At 40.9% G+C, this 26146-nt stretch overlaps 3 protein-coding genes across 3 annotated transcripts; all 3 read right to left on the bottom strand.

Moving 5' to 3' along the window:
- Positions 1–81: 81 nt before the first annotated feature.
- LOC142612042 (uncharacterized) lies at positions 82–3941 on the bottom strand. Its single transcript, XM_075784173.1, has 4 exons — positions 3681–3941; positions 1453–1947; positions 886–978; positions 82–654 (listed from the first exon to the last, which is right to left on the bottom strand). The coding sequence occupies exons 1-4, from the start codon at positions 3939–3941 to the stop codon at positions 82–84; spliced, it is 1422 nt and encodes a 473-aa protein (XP_075640288.1).
- A 2001-nt stretch (positions 3942–5942) lies between these two features.
- On the bottom strand, positions 5943–6548 carry LOC142612041 (uncharacterized). Its single transcript, XM_075784172.1, has one exon. The coding sequence runs from the start codon at positions 6546–6548 to the stop codon at positions 5943–5945; it is 606 nt and encodes a 201-aa protein (XP_075640287.1).
- A 17616-nt stretch (positions 6549–24164) lies between these two features.
- LOC142613666 (auxin-responsive protein SAUR36-like) lies at positions 24165–25435 on the bottom strand. Its single transcript, XM_075786114.1, has one exon. It carries the CDS (start codon positions 24907–24909, stop codon positions 24370–24372), a length of 540 nt encoding a protein of 179 aa, XP_075642229.1. The 5' UTR covers positions 24910–25435; the 3' UTR covers positions 24165–24369.
- Between the last annotated feature and the right edge of the window lie 711 nt (positions 25436–26146).

Below are 26146 nucleotides of genomic sequence, written 5' to 3'. Positions count from 1 at the left end.
GGTGTACAATCGGTCAGTAATAAAACTTCTTTAAGTTGTGAACATTCCATGGCTGGGGAAGCGGCTTTTCCTCCAAATCTTCTAAGTAGTACGCCCTGCACCTGCAATGGCGGTCACTCTATAGGGCCCTTCCCAAGACGGGGCTAGTTTCCCTACATTGATGTCTCGTGTATTCCCAACAACCTTACGAAGCACTAGATCTCCCGCGGCAAACTCCTTTCTCCTCACGCTTCTGTTGTATCTTCGGGCAAGCTTTTGCTGATACTTTGCTAGCCGAATGGTCACCACTTCATAGTGCTCCTCCAACAAATTTTGCTGTCCGAACATCAACTTTTCATTCTCGGCTGGAGCGAATCCTGTGACTCGGGCACTGCACAAGTTTACCTCAGTTGGAATGATAGCCTCTGCTCCGAAAGTTAGAGAAAATGGTGTCTTTCCCGTGGATCTCCTCGGGGTTGTCCGGTATGCCCACAGAATGCTTGGCAGTTCCTCGGCCCACTTACCTTTGGCGCCCTCCAACCTTTTCTTCAATCCGTCAACGATGGCCTTATTAGTGGCTTCAGCTTGGCCGTTACTTTGCCAGTATGCCGGGATAGAATACCGGTTCTTGATACCGAGATTGTTACAAAATTCGTGGAAGGCTTTGCTGTCGAACTACAGTCCATTATCTGACACAAGGGATTTCGGCACTCTGAACCTTTTTATAATGTTTCTCCATACAAACTTCTTGACATCTACGTCTCGGATGTTTGCCAGTGCCTCCGCCTCTGCCCACTTCGTGAAGTAGTCTATCGCCACCAGCACAAATCTTCGATTGCCTGTCGCTCAGGGAAACGGTCCGACTATGTCTAGCCCTCACTAGGCGAATGGCCACGGGCTACTTACTGGGTTTGAGTTCTCGGCAGGCTGGTGGATCATCGGGGCATGTATTTGACATTGCTCACACCTTCGTGCATACTCGATGGCATCTTTCCGCATCTGCGGTCACCAAAACATTTGAGTCATAGCTCGGTGAGCCAATGACCGTCCATCCACGTGACTACCGCACACACCCTCATGCAGCTTAGCCAAGAGCTCTCCAGTTTGGCTAAGGCGTAGACACTGCAGGTACGGTCCTTCAAATGACCTTCGATATAGTTTTGGATCGGCAGATAACTAATACCGAGCAGCGGTCCAGCGTACTCTGGCTGCCACTTTTTCGTCTTCTGGAGCTTGGTCTTCCGTGAGAAAATAGATGATAGGGTCCATCCAGCACTTCCCGGTTATGGTGACCTGTGCAACTGGTGCCTTCGCATTAATACTCGATTCAGCCACTAACTCCACTTTGATCAATCGGGGCACCTCGTCGGCTATCGATGACACTAGCGTCACTAAGGAGTTGGCGTGTCACTTCAGTCCCCTAGCCACTTGTTCCACCCTGAAACTTGAAAAATTGCCCATGGTCCGTTTTACCAACCGCAAATATTCAATCATCCGGGGATCTTTGGCCTTGAAGCTCCCCTGTACTTGATTAACTACTAGGCGGGAATTCAAGTAAACCTCCACCTCCTTAGCTCCCAAATCCGAGACAACTCTCAGTCCGGCCAGCACAACCTCATACTCAGCCTCATTATTAGAGACTCTAAAGCCTAATCTGAATGAGTGTTCCAGCTTTATTCCTTCCGGGGTGATGGCCACAATTCCAACCCCCGCTCTTGCCGCATTGGATGCGCTATCCACAAATACCTTCCACGGCTTGACCCCCACGAGGCAAACTATCTCCGTACTCTTCGGTGAAAACTCAGCAATGAAGTCTGCGAGTACTTGTCCCTTCATCGAGTTCCTTGGCATGTATCTAATGTCAAAAGAGCCTAGCCGAGTCCCCCACTTAGCTATCCTTCCCTTAAAGTCAGATCTCCTTAATAATGATTGCAGAGGATACTCAATCAGAACGTGGAGAGTGTGAGCCTGAAAGTAATGGGGCAATTTTTAGGTGGAGTGCACGAGAGCCAACACCAATTTCTTCAGTGGTAAATACCTAGTCTCGATTTCAAAAAATGTCTTGCTTATGTAGTAAATTGGCAGCTGTACACCATTATCCTTCAGTAGCATTGTGCTGGCTGCATGCTCGGATACCGAGAGGTACATATGCAAATCTTCTCCAGGCTCCGGGGCTATCAATGTTAGCGCCCGTCCAAGATAATCTTTTAGGTCTTGGAAGGCCTTATCACATTCTTCGTCCCACTGGAACCCCTTCCACTTCTTCAAAAGTTGATAAAATGGACGGCACCAATCTGTGAACTTAGAAATAAATCGGTTAAGGGTAGCCAACATAACGGTCAATTTTTGAACTTCTTTCAGATTGCTCGGCGGTTTTAGTCATTTCATGCATGGTTTTGAAACCCGGACTGGACCGTACGGTCCGACCGAAAAAACCGCGAACCTCTCAGTTCTGCGGTTTTTTAGCTTTAAGAACCGTCCTAGGCAAAAAAAGCAGGGACCCATACGAACCGTGGTCGGACCGTACGGTTCTGAGAACCGTGATCGGTTTTTGAGGTTCGGACAGTTCCTTCTTTTCGGCAAAGTTTCTACCAATACTTCGGTAATACTTTGGGTTTTTTCAGATCTGGAACCAAATGAAAGGGAGAAAAATAAAAATAAAAAAATAGAGAAGAATAATCAGTAGAGGAAGAAGAAGACAACGAAGAAGAAGGAAAAAAGCAAAAATGAAGATTGAAGAAATCAACCCTCATAGGTCAAAAAGATGACGAACCAAGAGTGGCTCCACGAAGCAGTAGCTTCTTCTTCTTTCTTCTTTTTCTTCTTCTTCTTCTTCTGTTGTCCGGCTCCACTCCTCTGTAATCACAAATCTCCTCTCTTTTTTTTTTTTGGCAGAACACCACTGCGTAACTTATATGCTGTTTCTCTTTGTTTTATATTTATTTTTAAGTTTCTTAAAAGCCTTCCCACGTGACTACAGCCTGGCAGTTGTATTGGAAAGGTTGAAAATTTGAATTTGTGAATAGGAAAGAGCTGAATGTTCAGCCATGGGAGGTACATGATATGACTTGATGATAATAAAAATTATTGTACTGTGTATTGTTGTCCACAAGTTCTTATATTATAATAATTATTGTACTACTACTACTACTACTATTATTATTATTATTATCATCAAGGTTTTACTAATTAACATATAAATAAATAAATACTATATCTATATTTTCTTAAGATATGATATTTTTGTACTTATTTTGTAAAAATTATGATATGAAAAATATATTTGAAATATGAATCTTTATTTTAATTAAATGATTTTAGTTAATTTTTCAATTTATACTAATTTAATTTATTTATTTTATTTTAAATAATTATTAATTAATTATGACATCATCACGGTTCGGCATTGGTTCAACCTCGGTTCGATCCTGGTTCAACCTCGGTTCGACCTTAAAAACCTTGAACCTCTCCCTTTTACGGTTCAATGAACAGTTCGGGTTTCAAAACCTTGATTTCATGGCTTCAATTTGATCGGGGTTAACTTCGATTCCCCGTTTGGTGATTAAATAGCCTAGGAACTTGCCAGCCTCTACCTCGAAAGCGCACTTATCGGCATTGAGGCGCAACTGGTGTCGTCGGAGTATTTCAAACACTTCTTTAAGGTCGTCAATATGTTGCCCTTCCTACTTGATTTTTATTACCATGTCATCAATGTATACCTCAATTGTATGCCCAATCTTATCCCTAAACATCCCTGTCATCATTCGTTGATTAGTGGCTCCTACGTTTTTCAATCCGAACGGCATGACGGTGTAATGATAATTAGCATCAGGCGTTATGAATGCAGTTGTTTCCTGATCTTCGGCGGCCAGGGTAATCTGGTGATAACACTGGAAAGCATCCAGAAAGCTCATCCTCGGGTGCCAGTACGTTGCATCTACCAATTGATCAATCTTCGGCATCGGGAACGAATCCTTTAGGCATGCTTAGTTTAAATCAGTAAAGTCAACACAAACCCTCCACTTACCATTTTTCTTCCTTACTACCACAGTGTTTACGAGCCATTCTGGAAAGAACGTTTCTTTTATGGCCCTAGCTTCCTTTAACTTCCCAACCTCTTGTCTGACGACTTCAACATGTTCTTTGGCCGATCTCCTCGGCCTCTGTTTCTTAGGAGGGTACAAGGGATCGACATTAAGCTTGTGAACTATAAATTTGGGGTCAACCCCGGGCACCTCGTACGGACTCCAAGCGAATACGTCCACATTTTGTACAAGAAAAAGCAAAAACTCCACCTTCTCTTCATCCTTTAAGTTTGCCCCTACCAGAAAATTACTTCCACAATCCAGTAGAATCTTCACTTTCACCAAGTCCTCGGCACAACCGGCCCCTACTTCCTTTTGGGGTTGCTGTAATTGCTATAAGGGGGTCTTCTCGATGGGCTTCCTTTGCCTGGTTTCTCGGCTAGTTGCGGCCACTAGGGTTGTCCAGAGTACCCGACAACCCGCCGGACCCGATCAGCCCAACCGAAACCGACCCGGCACGGCCGGACCGACACCTCCGATAGGTCGGTGACGGGTCCCAGTCTTCGAAACCCGACCCCGGTGGGTCGAGTGACGGGTTTTGTCCTCAAAAACCCGATCTACCCGACCCGCTCGACAAAACCTCAAAAAGAAGCTGAGATCCGGCGACATTTGGGTTTCTCAGCTCCAATCCGGTGACGTTTGGACTTTCTTTACTCAGATCCGCTCAAATCCTCACTCAAATATGCTTAAATCCGGCCAACTTCGGCAAGATGAAGCTTAGATTCGAGGAGATCTAAAGAGAACTCGACTGTATTTGGTACGATCGAGCTTAGATTCGAGGAGATCCGACGAGATCAAGCTTCGATTCGAGGAAATCCGGCAAAATCCCAGTGATTTTCAGCAAAAACATGTACAATCCGACGAGAAAATGCAGAATCCAGTGAGTTTTTTCAGATTCCGGCGTCGTTTTTTTTTTTTTTTTTTTTCGATCCTTTCTTTATTCCGGCGACCCGCCCGGCCCGACCGACGCTCACCCGCACCCGAAACTGACTCAACCGATTTTTCTGGTGGTCGGTTACGGGTTCCTCCGCCCTTCCACCCGATGTCGGCGGGTCGAGTCTGGGTTGGGTCCAAAACCGACCCAACCCAACCCGTGGACAGCCCTAGCGGCCACTAAGCATTGTCTGGCTACCTGTTGATTGCCCTTTACCACTGCGATTCCATCTTCGGTGCGGAACTTGACCTTTACATGCAAGGTGGAAGGTACGGCCCCCATGTCATGATTCCATGGTCTTTCGAGGATTAAAGTGTACAGTGAGAAAGAAGCGACCACTATGAACGTTATAGTTACCTCCTTACCCTCCATACTAATGGGGAGTGAAATCTGCCCTTCCGAAATTACCATATGGCTGTCAAACCCCATCAATGGTGTATCATACTTGGATAAGTCTTCTTTCTTCAGCCCGAGCCCCCTGTACAAGTCAGGGTACATTAAATCCACACCGCTCCCTTGATCAATCATTATCCTTTTTACTACGAAACCTCTTATACGGGTCGTGACTACCAAAGCATCGCCATGCGGTTGAATGGTGCCCTCCATATCATCATCATCAAAAGCAATGGGTTGTTTAGTGTACCTCAACTTCTTCCCAGGTGAATGCTCACCCGCATAACTTCCCACTGGTACCACGACCAATATCCCCTTGTCCTAAACGTTGAAACGCCCTTTGGAATTGCATGGATGACTTCTATTACTCCCAACGGGAGTAGGAGAGGGTTCCCGCGCAACCGATCCACCTGCCTGGCCTCTTGATTCCTTGTTGCAGCCATAAACTCTTTCAGATGCCCCGCCTTCACCAACTGTTCCAGATGGTCTTTCAATACCCGGCATTGCTTGGTGGTGTACCCTTTATCTTTGTGGTACGTACAGTACAGATTCTAATTTCTTCTCGATGGGTCGCCCGCCATCTTGTTCGGCCACTTAAAGTACGGCTCGTTTTTTATTCGATCGACAATCCTGTGTACTGATTCCTTAAAAGCTACATTCACCTCTCCCATTCCTGGCCCTGAGTCTTGAATCCTTAGATCCTTCCGGGGTCTGGGTTGGAAACCGATATTCCGAGGGTAATTTATGACCGGGGCCTTCCCTTTGTTTAGTAATCGATCGTCTTTTAACTGCTTATACTCCTTGATATGCCTCATCAGTTGCCTCATATCCTTGGAAGGCCTTCTCATCAATGATTCCCTCAGTCTGGATTCATCAGGCAACCCCATTCGAAAAGTACTTGCCGCAATCTTTTCGTTGCCCCCGCCGATCTCGTTATACAGTTCCCAGTATCGGTTAGTATAGTTGCGAAGGGTCTCCCCAGCCCCCATTTTCATCGATAGTAACGCGTCCACGGGCTGCGGAACTTGGCTGCAAGTCATGAATCGTACCCCAAATTCCTGGATCAACTCTGAAAAGCTATGGATCGAGCCTTTCCTTAATCCGTTGAACCACCTCAAAGCGGTGGGGTTGAGGCTTGAAGGGAAAACCTTACACATCGGTGCGTCATTATGAGCGTGTAAAGACATCATTTGAATGTAGTGGCTTACATGTTCTACCGGGTCTATCTTTCTAGTGTAGGAATTGAATGGCGGTCGTGTGAATCTACTTAGCATCGGTGCACTTTCAATATCTCTCGAGAATGGTGATCGGGCAGCTTAACGTAATGCCCGGCTCATTGTGTCCATGGTCACATTTCGAGATCGTCCCTCATCTGGGGAAGTCGAATCACGGTCTGCATACTCCCGCGAACGATCGCAGTGCCGATAAGACCCGGATTGATAGGACCCTACCGCACGGTGGTTCCCTACACTTGCCGACCTTTCTCTTTGTTCATCGCGGTCCCTTCTCCTACGTCTACCCCTTGCTTGCAACTCCAAATCCCTCACTACCCTATGTAGGCGTTCGAGTTCCTGATCCCTTCGTTCAAGCTCCTGGTCCCTTTTGTCGAGGCGGTTGTGGCTTGAAGTGTCAGATACTGTCTGGAGAGTTTGAAACGATCCCTCTCCGAGCCTGAACTCCTCTGCTTCCTCATGCCGCCTGTCCTCTTGCCTTTTTTGCCTCTTTTCTCACCATGTGGATCCCGCGATGACCCTCCAGAGCCACTTTCAGCATAACTTCCTAGCCTACTTCCAGACATTTTCCTGTGCACGCCTCAATAGAACCATAACTACGTAGGAGTTCCCCACAGACGGCGCCAATTGTGTGTACCCAAAATGTGGTTATTGGGCTTAAACTCTATTTGGGCTTACAATTTATTTACTTTGTGGGCTTTTGGATTTCCTACAACAGGTGGTCCTATGTTTGGCAACCCAAATACCCTTGTTGCCTATGTTCTTAGAATTATTCTCCCTAGAAATTGTTTTAGGTAAAAAAAAATTGTATATGTATACGTATATTGTGGGGAACCGAGGACCGAAGATGGGAAGCACCGTTTTAGCCTTCAATTGTTTCTCTAGGAGGAGCATCCACAGCCCGAGGAGTGAGGTGGTCTGAGGATAGAATGGGAAGTGACAGAGCGTCCTTGGGGGATATAATGGGTGTAAGTGGGTGCCTCAGGGGTTGAATGAGATCTTTGTGAGAAGTTTCTTGTAAAAGTCTCACCTGTTCCTTTGCATTAAATGGTTGACAATAGTTTTATCAACTGCATTAATGAGGAAGTGATCTGAACAGTTGACCCACATCTCAAGTCTAATAGGACAAGTGTCTTATGGAGATTTGGGAAAAATAAAGATGGAGGGCTAGGATGTAAGGTGCCATGAAGTATATAAAGGAAAGAGACTTTCAAATAAAGGAGATCCAATGAGAATTGAGAGAGGGAGATCACAGATAGAACAATAGCTGAGAGAGAGTGAACAGTATTTTTAACAATCAAGAACATTGTCCTTGGGCAAGCTTGTAAAGATCCATTCATATATTCAAACCTTAGGCCTCTGGTCTTTCTTTCTCTATCTGTGTCCTCGGGCGAAGCCCAAAATTGTTCATCCCACTCTCTATAAAAATATCTATTGATTTGGGCCGGGTTTAGGAATTCTAATCTCACTATTTTCAGTGGACCTGGGCTGCCAAAATTTCATGCTCTTGCATATATAATTTGGGATTAAAAAAAATATTGTTATACTAGACAATTAATTGCTACTATATGGCGGTTGTGATTGTTGTTTATTGTAGTGGATATATTATTTTATTGTGTTTTTTTTATATTATTTTATTGTGTTGATAACTAAAATAAAACCACTGATGCTGGATGTTTAGTAAAATGAGAAGGTAAAATAGATAAAATAGCTTTTGTGGTACAAAATAGCTAAATTTATGGCTCCACCAATGTGGATGCTCTCTCTCTCTCTCTCTCTCTCTCTCTCTCTCTCTCTCTCTCTCTCTATATATATATATATATATATATATATATATATATATATATAGTGTGGCCATCCCTATTTTTCACTTTTCTTCTCATTTCCATACATTAAAATGACTGATTTTTTTTTTACACCCCATTGCTATATTTAAGAAAGTCACGTTTACCTGCACCATTCTAGGCGAAAATACACTTTTAGTCCCTACATTTTGGGCCTAATTTTGATTGGTTCCTAACTTGATTTTGCGCCTACTTAAATCCCTGTAAACAGAAAATCATTTCCATTTTGGTCCCTGTTGTCAACCCACTAGTAGAAAAGTCCTATATGGCAAATGGAGTGCATTGTTTGTACACTAATATTGGCGTGACTAATAAAATAATAATAATAAAAATTTTATTTGGCATTTAAAAAATGCCACATCAGCATATCAATTGATAAAAAAAATCACATTAGAAAAAGAATAAAACAAAATTATAAACTTATGATTTAAAAAAAAATAAAGTAATTAATTTAATTTCTTTTTCTTTTCATTATTCTTTTTGGAAGAACATGTTCTTCTTAAAACATGATTGTTCATGTTCTTGATACCCAGCAAACCGATAAAAGAAGAAGATCAAAATAGTGAAACCAAAACCAAAACAGAAGTCACCAATCTGAGATTAAACTGATCAAGCCCATATGAAAAAAAAAACAAAAATTAAAACCCATCAACCCATCAAACCCATATGAAACCAAAACCAAATCAAACCTAACAAACCCATATGAAACCAAAACCAAATCAAACCCATCAAACCGATCAACCCATCTATCACCACAGATCTCTACTTTCGTTTCACAACCACCAACCACAGTTGATCTCAACCTCACCTAGCAAATCACCTATCTCAATCCCTCTCTCATTCTCTCTCTAATTTGAGTTTCTTAGTTTAACATTCACCTCCACCCCTCTCCACCTCCACCACCCACACCCATGGAAACCTAGAAAAAAAAGAAAAAAGAAAGAAGAGAGAGGGATTAAGAGCTTGAACAAAGTCAGATAGAGGAATTCAAAAAGAAAGAAGGACAAAAAGTCAGAGATTAAGAGAGAGAGAGAGGGATCTAAGAGAGAGGGATTGAGAGCTTGAACAAAGAAAGAAGGAAAAGCAAGATACAAACACACACACGCACCAAGAGAGAGAGAGGAAGGAAAGCAATCATGGATCTGGAAAGAGTGAAAAGAAAGAAAGATACAAACAAAACACATAAACCAAGGGAGAGAGAAGAGAGAAGAGAGAATCAAGGATCGGAAAAGAAAGAAGAAAAAGAAAGATACCAAACACAAGAACCAAGAGAAAGAGAGAGAGATAAGATTTACTTATTTATTAATTTATTTATTTTTTTTGATATTGAATTTTTGGTTTATGTTAAATGAAAGAAGAAAATGAAATGGATATTGTAAGGGCACAGTTTGAATCCTAAGCCAAAGAAGTAACAGGGTTAGGGCCCAAAGAGCCCAACACAACGAATTTGTAGAGAGTGGGCTAAAAACTAGGATTCAATGAATTAAACAACGCTTATAATGGATTAAGGATAGTAAGAAAGAAAATAAAAAAAAGCTTTATGCAAAGAAGTCTTTCCTTGGCAAAATTTGAGGAAAGTAGTTCTTGAATATATTTCTTCAAACTTGGTTACAATTTCAGTTCTTGTTGCTACAGTGTCTTCTTCATCGTTTTTCAAATGAACCTCCGCCCTTTCCTGGAGGATCTCTTACATTATATAGCCTATTTCAGCTGATCTTGGCCTTCCATTTGCTGATTATGTAGGCCACTACTCGAGTGCTTGTCTCGTCAGATGCCTTCTCAAATCTTTTGTGAGTTGCGGCAACTAAGACAGCACTATTTAGGGGTCTTCCCCACATAAATGCAGCCAGGGGGTTTGGTGGGTTGCATTATATGTGGTAGCAGCTACTATCCCTCCAGTCACATCAGGTCTAACCCCCTCTCTGAAGTTCTTCCTCTACAGTGTGGCCTCATTTGGTGATGTGCCATTAATGTGGCCATGGCTCGCTTCTCCGGCCTTATTGTTTAAGGGTATGGTCTCCTTGGAACTGCACTGGACTCCTCGGCCTCGGGTATGACACGTGGCATTACTACCTTGGGTAATGGGTTCCACACGCTTCTTTGAATTTCTCACGTGAGAACGTCACTTTGTATGCCCTGTAACCGCTCCTGGCATTTCGGAGTCCGTAACGTCTCATTTAATGCTCCATGCAGCACCTTGTCCCCCACGTCCTACGGTGAGATGGAGATCCTACTGCTGGTATTTTTCCTCGAAATTTGGGCAAGGTAATCCCCGCCCAATTCTTCCTCCTATATAAGGTGTCTAGGGGATTCATTTCTCCCATTTTCCAAACCTTCAAACTTTCAAGAAGCTCCTGAAGTGACTCTTGTCATTACTTTCATAAGTTATTTTATTCTTAGGTTCTTTTCTCCTTGGCCTTTTGTTTTCTATTTCTTTCTTCACAAAAATTCTTTTCCTTCTCCTTGGTTTGCTTAGATTGGTAGGTTCGCCCACTTAGTAGATACCCCTGCAAGTATGGAGGGGTTTAGGGCCCTGTATCATATTATTTGAGGCGTCTCCTTGCGGTATTGCCCTCTGGGTGGGTGGCATACCCTTAGAAAGGAGGGGTAGGTCGTTATTCCCATGATTGTCTTCATAGAATGGGGAATGAGGCTTCCCATGGGTGGAGTGAATAAGGACTTCCTGATCGCCCATAGGATATGCCCTCATCAATGCACGCCCAACTTGTTTAGAGTCTTAGGTAGTGTAGATGCTCTCAACGAGCAAATGGGGTTGGGCCTAACCTGGCACGACGTTGTTTGGATGTATGAGTGCCATCTGCTTGCTGACTCGGGCTATTATCTTAAGTCTAGGTATTCCGACGTTAGGCTCATCTCGTGTCTCCCCAAATCCAACAAAGGCATGAAAGATGACTTTCTAATCATCTTGGGTGAATGGCATGACGGTCTCCATTACCTAACCTAAGAGGGAGCACCAGGTGGGGTACCCTAGGTTTAGGTTCTTTAACACGGGAATTAGTTTTGTAGTTTGCTTCTTTCTTAAGTCCTTTGGTAGTTTGTTTCCTTCTGACTGATGACTTGTTTTTCTAACTGTGGTTTCGCTTCTTGGCTTTTTTTGCAGATAAAAGATACGTGGCTCCTAATCTCAACTTTGTCAACGTTCTAGATCTTAACAGAGTGCTGAGATCCGAGGTGTTTGTGAGTGAGGATAGACAACTGAAAGCTGTCCACCTTATCCTTGACTTCAAATACCTGTCCGGTAAGTTTCCGGACGTGGGCAATGTGATCAGAGCAGGTGATCCTTGGTTGGCTCAGATTGACATTTTGGTACCCAAATTTCTAGCCTGAGAAGGTATTGTGTGGGTCAAGTTGCCCTCCCATCGTTCTCCCCATGAAGAAGTGGTTCCGAGAGAAAAGATAGCTTATTCGTGCTTGTCATTCGAGGCGGAGATAAACCAATTTCAGCTCGAGAAAGAGAGGGAGGAGCAGGGAGAGCCTGTGATTCAAGTCTCGGATTCGGAAGACGAGATTGATAGATCTTTAGGAGTTTGTGCCTTCAGAATCATCGTTGCACGTATAGCCAAGGGTTCGAAAGAAGAAGAAGAAGAAGAAGAAGAAGAAGAAGAAGAAGAAGAAGAAGAAGAAGAAGAAATGCTGCTGAAAAGGAAGAAGGGTCTCCGTGAACTCCTCGTGGGCAGAGCCAAGGGGTTGGCACCCAATTATGCCTTAGGGTCCCAACGTCCTCCTTCTCCTTCTACTCCTCCTCCTCCTCCTCTTTCTTGTTTAGTTAACCCCTTCGCTCTTGCCAATCTGAAGAAGCAGAAGACAGACAAGGAGGTGGCCGAGGAGGGGGAGTTGGTCCCTTACAACGAAGGGGTTCCTCCAAAGCTTCCAAAGATGGCCAAGGGCAAGGGAAGGGCTTGCTCAACCGAGGGTAGGGAGGTTGATCACGTAGTCTAGGTGTGCTCACTGAACCCGGTGTGGAACCATCAGCTGGAGTTGGACGGGGCTGCTATACCATGGAACTCCACTATTAGGGAGTTCCAGAGAGGAAATGCCCACTACCTTGCCAATGCCCTAGAGCAGCCCATCTTGTTGCCGAAGGACATGACTGCTCTAAGAAACCTGAAGCAGCAGGATTTATTTCTGTCCCTGAAGAGTGACTTAGCCTTGGTAAGTTTTTCGACGCACCTTTCTAACTTCCTGTGAAGTTGTCTTTTTCTTATTTGATAGAACATTCCTTTGTCGTTTTTGTGCAGGCCATCCAAGAGGTATTCATTGTCGAAGAGTGGGTGAAAGATGCTTGGAACAAGGCTTGGCTCGTGGACAATCTCCGCGTAGAGGCTAGCAAGGCTTTAGGCACCGTCGAGTAGAAGAATAAGGAGCTTACTACGAATCAGATTGCTGAGGGGAGGGAGAGGAAGAGTGTTGAGGCTGGCCTCAAAAATGCTTATATGCAAGTGGAGGAGCAGCGTTAAAAGCTTCACTACACGGAGATAGAGCTGGTCACGGCCAAGCAGTAGGTGGTGGACTTGAAAGCAGAGCTAGAAAAGGCTAAGGAGGCCGCAAAGGCAGCTCAGGCGGTCGCAGATGCTATAGGGCAAAAGTTCTACGACCTCAAAGTGCAGGAGATCGAGGCTCGCTTGATTAATGAGTTGGTTGAGGTCTGTAGGGATTACTGCCTTGAGGTGTAGATTGAGGCCCTGAACCTGGCTGGAGCTTTTGCTAACTTGGAATGGAGGAAGGGTGAGAATATGTATTATCCTAAAGACCTCTGAGAAGCTTCTAAGGTAGCTCTGGGCCTTGGGACTGATGCTGCCCTTGCTACAACTGCACCTAAGCAGCTTCCAACCACCCAGGCTTCTCTTCCTCCTCCTGAGACCTCCAAAGGGCCTAGCAAGGCTGGTAACCAAGGCCAGGGGGTAAAAGTGGCCAAGGGCAAGGAGGTAAAAGTGGCCAAGGGCAAGGAGGCTGGCCAGGGTAGAGCTCAGTCAGAGGATAAGGGCAAAAGGAAGCTAAAACTCTGCCAGAGACCAAGGGCCCAAAGGCTGATCGAGGCAAGGAAGCTACTTCTAAGACAAAGGATTTTAAACTGGTCAAGCCTCAAGCTGTGGCCCAGGAGAAGAAGGCCACCTCGGGCAAGGCTGCTGATCCTCCCGTCTCTCAGCCAGCCAGTAAAGAACTCTTCCAACCAAGGCTTAGCTTAGGGTTTTTCTCTCTTTCTTTGTACTTTTCATTTTGTTATGGCAGTTTGCCATGGTTTATGATGTATCTTTCTTTTTGATTAATGAAAAGACATTAACTTTTGCTTTATGACAAGTGAACTTTCATTTTCCCTGCAATGTTTGTCTTTGATTGGATGTAGTAATTGTTCTGTCTATTGCTAAGAGGTCAGATTGATCATGCTTCTAAGGGTGGAAACCCACACTTTAACGAAAAGCCAACAGTGATGAATTGTTGTTAATTCAAGTAAATCAAGCCCATGTAAATAGTGAGAAAAATAACTATGTGTTGGTACTAAAAATTGTTTAATCAATAGGAATGTTTAAGCCTTTAGAGACAAACGAAACACTTAGTAGAAAAAGGGGAGTTTGAGGTCTCTCATTTTAAGAGTACCTTATGAATGTACCTTCAGACTCCTTTAATCAAAACCCAGGGTGAGTCCTTGTTTTCTCATGATGGTGCATATGCCGAGGACTCATCCTTGGTGAAATTGTGAGGAGATATTTTACTCAATGTATGTGGACCGAGGAACCAGGCATGACCAAGGTTCTGTTTAACCCTTAGAGAATTTATTGAGGTGTTAATTTATTCAAGGTATATGGTCCGAGGAACCAGGCATGATCAAGATTCAGTTAACTCTTAAAGAATTTATTGAAGCGTTAATTTTCCCAAGGTATATGTTCCGAGGAACCAAGCATGACTAAGGTTCTGTTTAACTCTTAGAGAATTCACTGAGGTGTTAATTTACCCAAGGTATATGCTCTGAGGAACCAGACATGACCAATGTTCTATTTAATACTTAAACAAGTAATCAAGAATGACACATAACGTCACAAATAAAAGCATGGCAGAACTTCCTTTCATTAATAATAATACATTCGTAGGTTATTTATATTCCAGGGGTGTGGCATAACATTCTCTTCTAGATCTTATAGGAAGTATGCACCTATACTAGCTACCGAGGTGATGCAGTATGACCCCTCCAATTGGGCCCTAACTTTCCCCATGCTTGGTTTTTTGCAGTTCCCACCATCTTCCTTAACACCAACTCCCCAGGGGCTAACAGTTTTAACTTCACACTTGAGTCATACCCCTGTTTAAGTTTCTATTGATAATATGCTAATTGAACCATGTCATTTTCTCTTCGTTCTTCAACTAAATCCAGACTCTTTTCTAGTAGGTTGTCATTGCTGTTTGGAGTGAATAAGCTTGTCCTCAGCATTGAGAATCCAGTCTCAAGGGGAATCATAACCTCGACCCCATAAGTTATTGAAAATGGTGTTTCCCTTGTAGACCTATGAAGGGTAGTTCGATATGTCCAAAGAACATGTGGTAGCTATTTACCCTTTGCATCATTCAACCTCTTCTTGAGTCCATTCATTATGACTTTATTGATAGTCTCGACCAGTCCATTCCCTTGTGGATAAGTAGGAGTTGAGTACCTATTCTTGATCCCCAATTCGCAATAGTACCTTTTGAAAGCTTTGCTATCAAACTATAGTCCATTGTCTGGGATGAGGGTGTGAGGAATCCCAAATTGAGTGACAATATTCTTCCACACAAACCTCTTGGCATCTACGTCCCTAAAATTTGCCAGTGGCTCCGCTTCAACCCACTTGGTGAACTAGTCAGTGTTGACCAAAAGTTATCTCCTATTTCCTACTGCTTTAGGGAAGAGCCCTACAATATCCAAGCTCCATTGAGTGAAAGACCAAGGACTAGACAGAGGGTTACGCACACCCCTTGGCTAATGAATGTTTGGAGCAAATTTTTGACATCGGTCATACTTCTTCACGTATTCTTGCGCTCCCTTTCGCATATTTGGCCACCAATATCCCTGAGTGAGGGCCCTGTGAGATAATGATCTGCCTCCCGTATAACTTCCACAAATCCCCTCATGTAGCTCTTTTAGGAGTGGTTCTACCGCTTCAGGATGGATGCATAGCAAATATGATCCAAAGAAAGAGTGCTTATACAAATTCTGATCCTTGGACAACTAAAACCGAGAAACTTTTCTTCACACCTTATAGGCCTCCCCCTTCTCCTCGAGCAAGATGTCATCCTTAAGGAACAACACAATAGGATCCATCCAACTAGGCCTTGCCCTAATTTGATGAATCTGAGCCTTCTCCCTCTTTATCTCAGTGGGCTTACATAAATCCTCGACCAGGATAATCTGAGGTAGGCCCTGTGTCGAGGAGGTTGTGAGAGTGGCAAGAGAATCTGCATGCGTGTTTTTGCTTCTAGGGATTTGCTGTAAAATGAAATACTTGAGCTCTGATTGCAGGTGCCTAACTTGACTCAAATATCCTTGCATCCTCGAATCCTTGGCTTCCAATTCTCCATTCACTTGGCCAACAACCAACCTTGAATCTTAAAATACCTCTACTGTTCTTCCTCCCAATTTTTGAACCAAATCCATCCCAACCAGCAAAGCCTCATACTCGGCCTCATTGTTTGTGGCTGAGAAGCCCAACCTCAAGGATTTTTCAATAGTGATCTTCTCATGAGATACCACAACTAGCCCCATTCTAGATCCCCTTTGATTAGCTGCACCATCGACGTATACCCTCCATGTTAGAGGTTCTTGCAAGGACACCATCCCAACTGATTTTTCATCCATGTTCTGCTTTTCTCCCTTCTCTTCCAATGGAGATTTAGCAAACTCAGTCACCAAATTTGCGAGGATTTGACCCTTAATAGAGGTACAAGGCATATACTTGATATCAAAAGCCCTTAGGATCGTCCCCCATTTGGCAATCCTTCCCGTGTAATCAGCTTTTCGAAGTAAGGATTGAAGAGGAAGTTGGGTTAAAACCACAACTGTATGAGCTTGGAAGTAATGAGGGAGCTTACATGTAACATGCACCACTACCAAAATGGCCTTCTTCAGTGGTAGGTAATGAACCTCTGCTTCATGCAATGACTTGCTCATATAATAAACTAGTCTCTGCACTCCGTTGTCAACTCGTATTAGTACTAAGCTCACTACCCTTCTTCTCTTCGGGCTTGGACATAATAGGTAGCTGAGAAAGGTATTCCTTTAGCTGCTGGAAGGCCAGGGCACACTCCTCGGTCCATTCAAATCCCTTCCACTTATGCAACAACTAGAAGAAAGGCCTACACTTGTCTGTTAACTGAGAGATGAATCGATTTAGAGTAGCAGTCATTCCTGTCACCTTCTAGACCTCTTTAGGATTCCAAGGAGGTTGCAAATTGTTAATTGCCTTAATTTGATCAGGGGTTGACTTCAATTCCATGATGAGTGACCATGTAGCCCAGAAATTTTCCTGAGCCAACGCCAAAAGAACACTTGGAAGCATTGAGGCATAGTTTGTGCCTCCTTAGTATTTCAAAAATGCTCTCAAGGTCACCCACGTGCTTAGAAACTACCTTAATTTTCACCACCATATCATCTATATAAACCTCAATATTTTTGCCTAGTTGTGGCTCGAACATCCTGGTCATCATTCTCTGGTAAGTAGACCTTGCATTCTTTAATATAAAGGGCATCACCTTGTAGTGGTAGTTTCGAGTAGGCGTAACAAAAGTCGTCTTCTCCTGATCATCCAAAACTAATGGTATTTGGTGGTACCCTTGAAAGGTATCTAAAAAGCTCATTCAAGGATGACCCACAATTTCATCCACTAACTAGTCTATCCGAGGCATAAGGAAGGGGTCCTTTGAGCAGGCCTTGTTCAAATCCGTGAAGTCTACACATACTCGCCACTTCCCACTTTTCTTCTTCACCGCCACTGTATTGGCCAGCCACTCAGGGTAAAACACCTCTTTAATAACCCCTGCCTGCTTGAGATTGGTCACTTCCTCTTTGATGGCATCAGAATGCTTCTTAGATGAGCGTTGAGGTGGTTGCTTTTTGGGGATGACAGATGGATTGAAGTTTAAGTGATGACAAATAAAGTTTGGATCCACCCCAGGAGCTTTATAAGCGCTCCATGCAAACACATTGATGTTTCTCCTAAGATATACTACCAACTCCTCCTTCTCCTAAGGAGGTAACTGAACTCCAACTTGGAAGAACTTACCCTCATTATCACCTGTAACAACTTTTTCTAGCTCCTCACATCTTGCCTCTCCTACCATCACGTTCGTGGTCCACATTAGCACCTTTGATTGCTATAAACCGTACTCAGCAGTAGCCAAGGACTCACCTCTAGCCTGATGCCTGATTGTAGCCATTAAGCACTGCCTAGCAGTATAAGGGGAGTATGCGTCTACCACGATGAAGTTCACTTCCACGACCTTTGACCCAGTTTGAATAGGTAGCCTAATTTGGCTTTTCAGAAAGACAATCTTCCCATCAAACCCTATCAAAGGGGAGTCATAGCAGGCCAGGTCCTTGGGCCTTAGCTTTAGCCCTTTATACAGGTTGGGGTACATGATCTCTGCACCACTACCCTGATTTACCAACACCTTTTTCACGTCGTACCCCTCAATCTTGAAAGTAACTACCAGGGCATCATCATGTGGTTGCAAGGTTCCAACTTTATCCTCATCGGAAAAGCTCAAAGCTAGTCGGGCCTCCAATCTACCCCTCTTCGAATCAGGGGGCGAGTCCTCTATAGATGGCCGAGCTATAGACATCACCTTGGATGGCTAAGAGTCAGTCCTTCCTAGAGCAGCAAGAATGACATTGATTGTAACCAAAGGTGGTCTTGCAGAAGCATCTCTTTGAGCTCCCGACCTTGCCAGACTACCCTATCCGTTAGGTTGGTACATACTTTGTTTGGTTGGAGAGAAACGATTGATGAAAAGTGAAAAGGATAAATAAGTGAAGAGAATTGGCATGACCGAGGGATATTGATTTATTTGCAACATTTTAAAAATATAAATAATGACAAAGGTTTTATTAAAAAAAAAAAAAGGATAGCATATATATAAAAATAAAGATGTATTATATGTTGTAGTTGTATCGAGTGTACAGATTTTTCTTCTTTCAAAAAAAAAAAGTGTACAAATTTTTCTTTATTATTATTATTGTCGTTGTTAACTTATTATTATTATTTTCACTCCTTTTGTCATGTGAAATACTGTAAAGACATTCACACAATTTCTCAGTTAACATTTTAAAATGAAGGATTTGGGTGCCCTTTGTCACATCCTTGACCTTTAGGTCTCTTCATCATTCTATATATGGAAAATATCTTACCCATATCTTCATCATATTTTTGCCTAGTTTCTTTGACTAATAATATCCAACAACTTGGAAATCTATGTTGATACTTTGTTTGGTTGGAGAGAAACGATTGATGAACGCTCTGTTTGTTTTGCTGGAAAAGCTTCTGTAAAGATAGTTTTCCACATTTTCCAGTGTTTGGTAGCATAAAAAAAACTGGTCAATGGAAAACTATCTTTGGTCAACATAAAACCCTAATAAAAATAAGGCTTATTTTCTATAGGTTGTTTTCGAAAAAATTTCTTTGGAAAACAATCTCTCTCTCTCATGCGTTTCATCTCCTATAAATATTATCTTCGTCTGTAGCCATGGGAAACATAATTTTTTGGTGCATTTTCTCTCTCATGGTAAGCTTTCTCACTTTTTCTCTCTTCCCTTTACTTTTTCTCTCCTCACACCCTCACTGTCATTAACTCTAGTCTCTCCTCTTCCCACTAATTTCTCTCTCTCTAATTGTCTCTTTTCTCTCTTTTCTCCATGTTTCTCTTCCCCTCTGTTACACAATTCTCTGATTAGATTTTTTTCCTTCATTGATCAGTCAATAGCTTTGACTTGCGAAGGAAAACAAATTTGTAGCTGTAATTATTTCATTCCTCTCTACCAAAATCCCAGTTCTTTGCTTTGAATTTCAAGCATGATTTTCTTTTTTCTCTAATAAATTTTCGGTTTGATGGATTCCATGCAGAAGTTACTTTTTTTTTTCGTACATAAAGTGCAAAAAAATAAACATAAAAAATAAAAGAAGAAGAAGTAAAAGACGAAAATTTTAAACATATTACCTCTATTGCTCTAAATTGCTTTTACATGGGACAATCTTTACCGTGGACTAATAACATTGTTATATAATAAATGATAATTGTTTAGGGGAATTACATTTGTTGGCATATACTTTATGCAAATACTATGCAGTGATGATATATTGTGCAAATACATTATGTAAATATATAATTTAGAGTAATATTGAAGACTTGTACCTGGTTTACCATAATAGACAATTTAGTATACCAACAAAAAGATTAGACAATTAAAAGTTATTGTTATTTATACTTACTGAAAATGTATTCCCCTATCATATATATATACACAAATGATTGATATATGTGTGTGTTTGTGTGTACGTACATAAGTTACTGTTCATATATATGAGTAAGATGAGTGGTAGAGATCATGAAAATTTGGCATCTAATTAATTTTTATTGTTTCTATTGTCAAAATTTTAGTATGAAAACCAAATTCATTCTTGGTTTTTTATTTATAATGATTAGATTGGTCGGTTTACATAATACACATGTTTTAAATTATATAAGAAATACTTATAAAAAATTTCATACCAAACACCAGAAAACATTCTCAAGCTCAATTTCAAGGTTGTTACCAAATACTGAAAAATGAGATAGTTTTCTAGAAAATGCTCTTTAGAAAATGTACCATTTTCCAGAAAACATTAATGCTAAAACAAACAGAGCGGAAAAGTGAAAAGGATAAAGAAGTGAAGAGAAATGGCATGACCGGGGAATATTGATTTATTTGCAACATTTTTAAAATATAAATAATGACAAAGTTTTTATTAAAAAAAAGAAGGATAGCATATATATATATATATAAAGATGTATTATAGGTTGTAGTTGTATCGAGTGTACGCATTTTTCTTCTTTCAAAAAAAAAAAAAGTGTACAAATTTTTCTTTATTATTATTATTGTCGTTGTTAACTTATTGTTATTATTATTTTCACTCCTTCTGTCATGTGAAATACTGTAAAGATATTCACACAATTTCTCAATTAACATTTTAAAATGAAGGATTTGGGTGCCCATTGTCACATCCTTGACCTTTTGGTCTCTTCATCATTCTATATATGACAAATATCTTACCCATATCAATTATACTTCAAGGGCCTGTTTGTATTGAGGGGGAGAAATGGGGGTAGAATAGAATTGGTTAAAAATAGGCTAATTTTGGACTAATTATATTTTACTTTACTCTACTTTCTCTCCCTCACTCTCAATTCAAACGGACCACAAATCTCCTTTAAAGCTGGCCTCACAAACAACCTTATAGTATACAACTATTGAGTACAATGCTAGCTTAAGTACTTATAATGGCGAACCACTTCATGACGTTACACTTTTCAAGCAATTGGTTGGGAGTCTAGTGTATCTCAACGTCACGCAACCAAACATCTCCTATGTAATAGTTCTGTGGTCTTCTCACTCTGCTATTATCCTTTGCATCTTATGGTATTTGAAAAACACATTGTTCCATGAGCTTTATTTATCGTTCACATTACCACTAACACTCTGGGCCTACATTGATGCTGACTAGACTGGAAATCCTATACACAATAGTTCAATTATTGGATTTTGCTTTCTGCTTGGCGATTTGTTGATGGCTTGGCATAGAAAAAAGCAAACTTTAGTTGCTCGTTCCAGCATAAAAGCAAAGTATATGGCTTGTTTGGATAGAAGGGAGAGTGGAGGAGAGTAGAGTAGAGTTAGCTTAAAATAAACTAATTTTAGGCTAAATCTACTCTACTCCCCTTCCCTCTCCCTCAATCCAAACGGGCCAATAGAGCACTTTGTTGACACTACCTTAAAACTCCTGTCGTTACAATGGATTTTGTATGATCTAGGTGTCTTGTCCACTAATATAATGTGACAATCAAAGTGCAATTCAAATTGCACACAATAATGTCTTTCATAAACATACTAATTAAACACATTGAAATTAACTATCATTTTGTTTAGAATAATGCTAGGAGCACTAAAATAGTATAACTTGTGCCATAACTCGCTCACGTGGTGAGTTGTAAGTGGTAGAAGTGTGATGGTGGGATAACACCTCTACCACTCACAACTCGCCACGTGAGCAAGTTGTTGCATAAATTGTGCTATTTTATGTGTTTCTAACATTACTCTTTTGTTTATCGCCGCTTACTACTGGATAACCTTGAAGTTATTCTTTATTTTCTTCCATGATAATTTGTTTCACATCTTCATGAAATTCCTTCAACATGACCTTGTATCGAAATTCAAGTTGGTCTTTATTGTAGATTGTGTCAAGGGAAAGTTGACTAAACAGAGGAAGTTTGAGGCTGCCAGAGCTATCTATGGTCCTTCTTCTACTCCATCTTGTGGTGGACAACGGCACTCCCCCACAATCCAACATAAGTTTGAATGGGCTGTTAAAATTGAAAGCCAAAGAGCCCAAGTCCCAAACTATAGATTGTCTAGGCTTAGTGTATTTGTATATTATACAACCCCTGTACTACAACTGTATTATTATTATTATTAATTTATTTTTTTGTTAATTATTATTATTGTTGTTGTATCATATTTTATCATTGTACTGTTGTATTTTTATCCTCTTCTATATGCCAATACAAATGCATGATATGCATCCCATTTTCGGTTTCTAAGACAGATATCCAATTCAATCTTCACAAAAATCGACATGAGCTATATATTCATTAAAAAATTAGTATTAATTTAACAAAGCTCGACAACCATAAATCTTTTTGTATGATACGCTACACTCAAACCGTCCAATATTCATATTTTGCTTACTTGTCATGCAAATCAACTTGAGTATGGGACCAGCTTGTCACTTGAGTAAAAAGCTTACAATGCTTTGCTGCTACTTGCAAAAGATAAGATGCAATTTGGCCGAAAGAAAGTTGACACCAATTAAAGAAGGAATAATGTTTTATCCAACGTAAAGAAAATTCAACAAAGTTTTTGTTTCACAGATTCAAAGTAACCCACGTAACCTAACAAAGTATAATAGTAAGCCTTCACTTAGGGACGGAACCAGGATTCGAACCTGGGCCAAAGCTTAAAACAATTTTTTTTTTATTTATGAAAATAAAAATTAATATCTATTTCATATTCAACAAAATACTACATATAAAATAAGTGTTTTTTAAACATTTGATATTATAAAAATGTCAACAAAGTATAACATATAAAATAAGTGTTTCTTAAACATTTTAACATATTTATCAAAATAGAACTTGACACTATTTTAGAGGAGATCCAAATATATATTTTAAGGGCAAATTTTTTTTTTTTTCAAATTACATATTGTAAGTGCACAATTGCACCTGGTCCCAAGAACAGTTATGGGCTCAGGCCCAATGTGCCTTAAACAATATGAATTTGTAGAGTGTGGGCTTGAAACCCAGGTTAGAAGTGTGTGGAGATTAAATGACAAACTAAAGATTGCAAATATTTGGAAACAACAAGGTATATTGTAGATAGGCCTCCTCGGATGTAAGCCGAGAGCTGTTCTTATATTATATCTTTCTCTTAGCCTTTTTTTCTTTTTAGGTTACAAAAAGTCCGTCCCCTTTTCCTGTCTTAGATTGCTCTTTAAATACTACTCTTTTGAATGCTTTGTACACGTGTTGCCTCACCTCCCCCTTAGCCTAGATATTTCTTTTCTCAGTGCCTTTGAATAGTAACCAGAAGTTTCCCTTCCACTGTTCAGGTGTCACTTCCCCATCAATGCGGCCAGGGTGGTAGGTGCAGGGTCTTTAATGTGGAGGCAGCAGCCTTTATCTTTGACATTTCTTCAACACCGGTGCTTCTGGGGCGTTCTAGGGCTCACCCCTCTTAACCATTGGCTTTAACCGTGTCATCCCCTAATCTTTACTATGAAATCCCGAGTTCTTCGGTGTTCATCCGAGGGTAAGGTCACCCTCGGCTGGATCCTCGGCGTACGGGCCGACCCATAGTACTAACAAATTCTAAACCCAGGATCAGGTCGGTCTTCTTTAACACGGCCCAAAAGGCCCACGTTCCCATCAGGATCTTTTTGCCCCACACACATATATATATCAGTTTTTTTTTTTTAAATTTTTTTAATTAGGGGCTATTAGGACCAAAATTTAAAAAACTCAATCAAATCTAAAAAACTTTTGAATGTTATGTGTGTATATATATTTAAAAATCTTTTATATTTAAAAATCTTTTTTTTGTGGGGAGGGGGGGGGGGGGGCTATGGCCCCTGCCCAAGCGTGGGTCCGTCCCTGCCTTCACTCATTTCTGTGATGCTCAAGTTGCCTCCATATCGTCAAGGCATCAAGAGGGAAGAGTAAGACAAACAAGGTATATAAAATCTTGATCGAAACATATATAGCCCAAGCCATTTTTTTTATATAGAAAAAACTAAAATAATTATTGATAAAAGCAATAATTCGCAACCAATATTCACAAAACTAACAAGATCATAAAATAAATAAATAAAAAAGGATAAAGGAACAAAAATTGAAAATATCATGATCAAATCAAAATCTTGGTCATGAATTTTGAACATCATCAATCTTTCATATTCTATTCAACAAGAGCCTTACGTCTAGTGCATTGAACCGATATAATACAGACATGCGGTAAGTATTAGACAATGGATACACGACTGCATCGTATCGGGTCACGTGCAGAAACACTGAACCTTCTAAACTAGTGGAACTAATTTAATCATCAATCAAAATTTAGGGCGCCTCCACCTCTGACGTGGGCTTTGTTCCCCTGTGGCAATCTTAGTCTGCACTCTCTCAAACTCGGAAACCCCGCATGGTATTGTTATACCACCCGGATGATTGAACCCGTATACATTCTCAGCCTCCTTTAACAGCTCCCCAAACAGTGGGTGATTGAAATATATCACAGGCACCAAATACCTTTGCGTGTCATCATTTGATTTGCCCACGTAGACCGCCAAGTGCCCTTTTGGTACACCTTCTGACCTTATTGTTTCCACCGGGTCTTGACCCAACCGTATGTAATCCGGATCCGAATTGGAATTGTGAAGACAGAGTTCCTTTGCTCCACGCGAAAGACACCGAGCCAAGTTGATGATTTTGGACATCGGGTTCAGGGTTCTGGTCCGGGTCGGAGGGTCCAAAAGGTGGTACCTTGTGCTTGTGGGTTTTCTTTTGTGTCGGATTATCCATTTGAAAATCTTGACCACCTTGCGTCTGAGCTTGTAGCCTCTGAGTTTTCTCATGCTATATACAGTATACATATGAGTCAGTGTGTAAAGACTAAAAATAATCAAAAGGGAAGCTTTTGAAGAAGTTTTCTGAGATGGGTTTCTGTTGATTTTTAGCTAACAAGGATCAGTGATAGACATCACTATAGACTTCTCTGAAAGCTGGCTATAGTCTCACTATTGTTTATTGAGGCTTTTTCCAAGGGCCAGTTTGTGTGTTCTTTATAGTTCTGAAGATAGTGGTGGTGGGTTGGTGGTGGCGGCGATGACTGGATTCTATGTATGGGAATAAGGTTCTTGTGCTGGTGTGCTTTTCAAAGACATTTTGAAGATTTTGGAGTGTCAAAAGGCATATGTATGTGTAAGAGAGAGATCAGGGTTCAGATACGGAGGCTGTGAGTTGTGTCACAGAGAAAATGAAGAATATAAAAGTTGCAGAGAGAAAGAATGTATTACGTCAAAGGCTGTGATCTGTGGCAAAGATCAATAGAAGCTCTTGGTGTCTTTGAGAAGTTGAGAGGTCAGGGTCTCAAGATAACGATTGTTGAGTTTGATAAGATTTTTGGATGGCATAGGTTTGTTAATTACCTCTCTCTCTCTCTCTCTCTCTCTCTTTAGTGGCCCTATTATGTAAAAAAAAAATTATATTTAATTATTTTATATATATAATTTATCAATTTAAAAATTAATAAGAGAATGATTTTATTTTTAAATAATGTTTTAGTGAGAGTTAAAATTATATTTTTATCATGTCTTTTAATTTTATCTTTATTTCAAAATAAAACTTTGAACTAAAAAATAAAGAATCTAATAAAAGTATAAATAATCTAATAAAAGTATAAATAATTGATATCATCAATAATTTTAATAAATTTTATTCTTTCTTGAACATTAACCTTTTAAAGCCAACTTGATATATATATATATATATATATTTTTTTTTTTTGAAGGTAACTTGATATATATTCTAACATTCTCTACGGATACAATTCGTACATATGGGTAGGTTATGGTTATAGTTACATAGTTACGTGGTACAATTTGCTTTCCCATCGTGTGGTGGTCTATAAAGTTACGGATCGACTTGGGCAGTTCACTACATGACCGTACATTTCATAAATGCGGCCCTCCTTAGTTGAATGAAAAGTTGATCAGTTACTTGGAAAGTTCGCTACATGACCGTACGTACGTAGTACGTGTCATAAATGCAACCCTCCTTAGGTAAATAGTTTTGTCTACTACAGTCTACAGGTACAGCCTCTATTTCTAT

Source organism: Castanea sativa, chromosome 10 (assembly GCF_040712315.1).
Source record: "Castanea sativa cultivar Marrone di Chiusa Pesio chromosome 10, ASM4071231v1".
In the NCBI taxonomy this organism is placed as follows: domain Eukaryota; kingdom Viridiplantae; phylum Streptophyta; class Magnoliopsida; order Fagales; family Fagaceae; genus Castanea; species Castanea sativa.
This window is presented reverse-complemented; position numbering and strand designations above follow the sequence as displayed.

Bases quoted from the DNA above. Each gene is read 5' to 3' on its own strand.
- LOC142612042 (XM_075784173.1), bottom strand. From the start codon at position 3,941: ATGCCGAAGATTGATCAATTGGTAGATGCAACGTACTGGCACCCGAGG. The intron at 1,948-3,680 runs GTAATAAAAATC...CATTACTTTCAG, and splicing joins AGGTATACATTGATGACATG to GCTCACACTCTCCACGTTCT. The intron at 979-1,452 runs GTAAAACGGACC...TGGTGACCGCAG, and splicing joins TGATTGAATATTTGCGGTTG to ATGCGGAAAGATGCCATCGA.
- LOC142612041 (XM_075784172.1), bottom strand. From the start codon at position 6,548: ATGTGTAAGGTTTTCCCTTCAAGCCTCAACCCCACCGCTTTGAGGTGG.
- LOC142613666 (XM_075786114.1), bottom strand. From the start codon at position 24,909: ATGTATACTGTATATAGCATGAGAAAACTCAGAGGCTACAAGCTCAGA.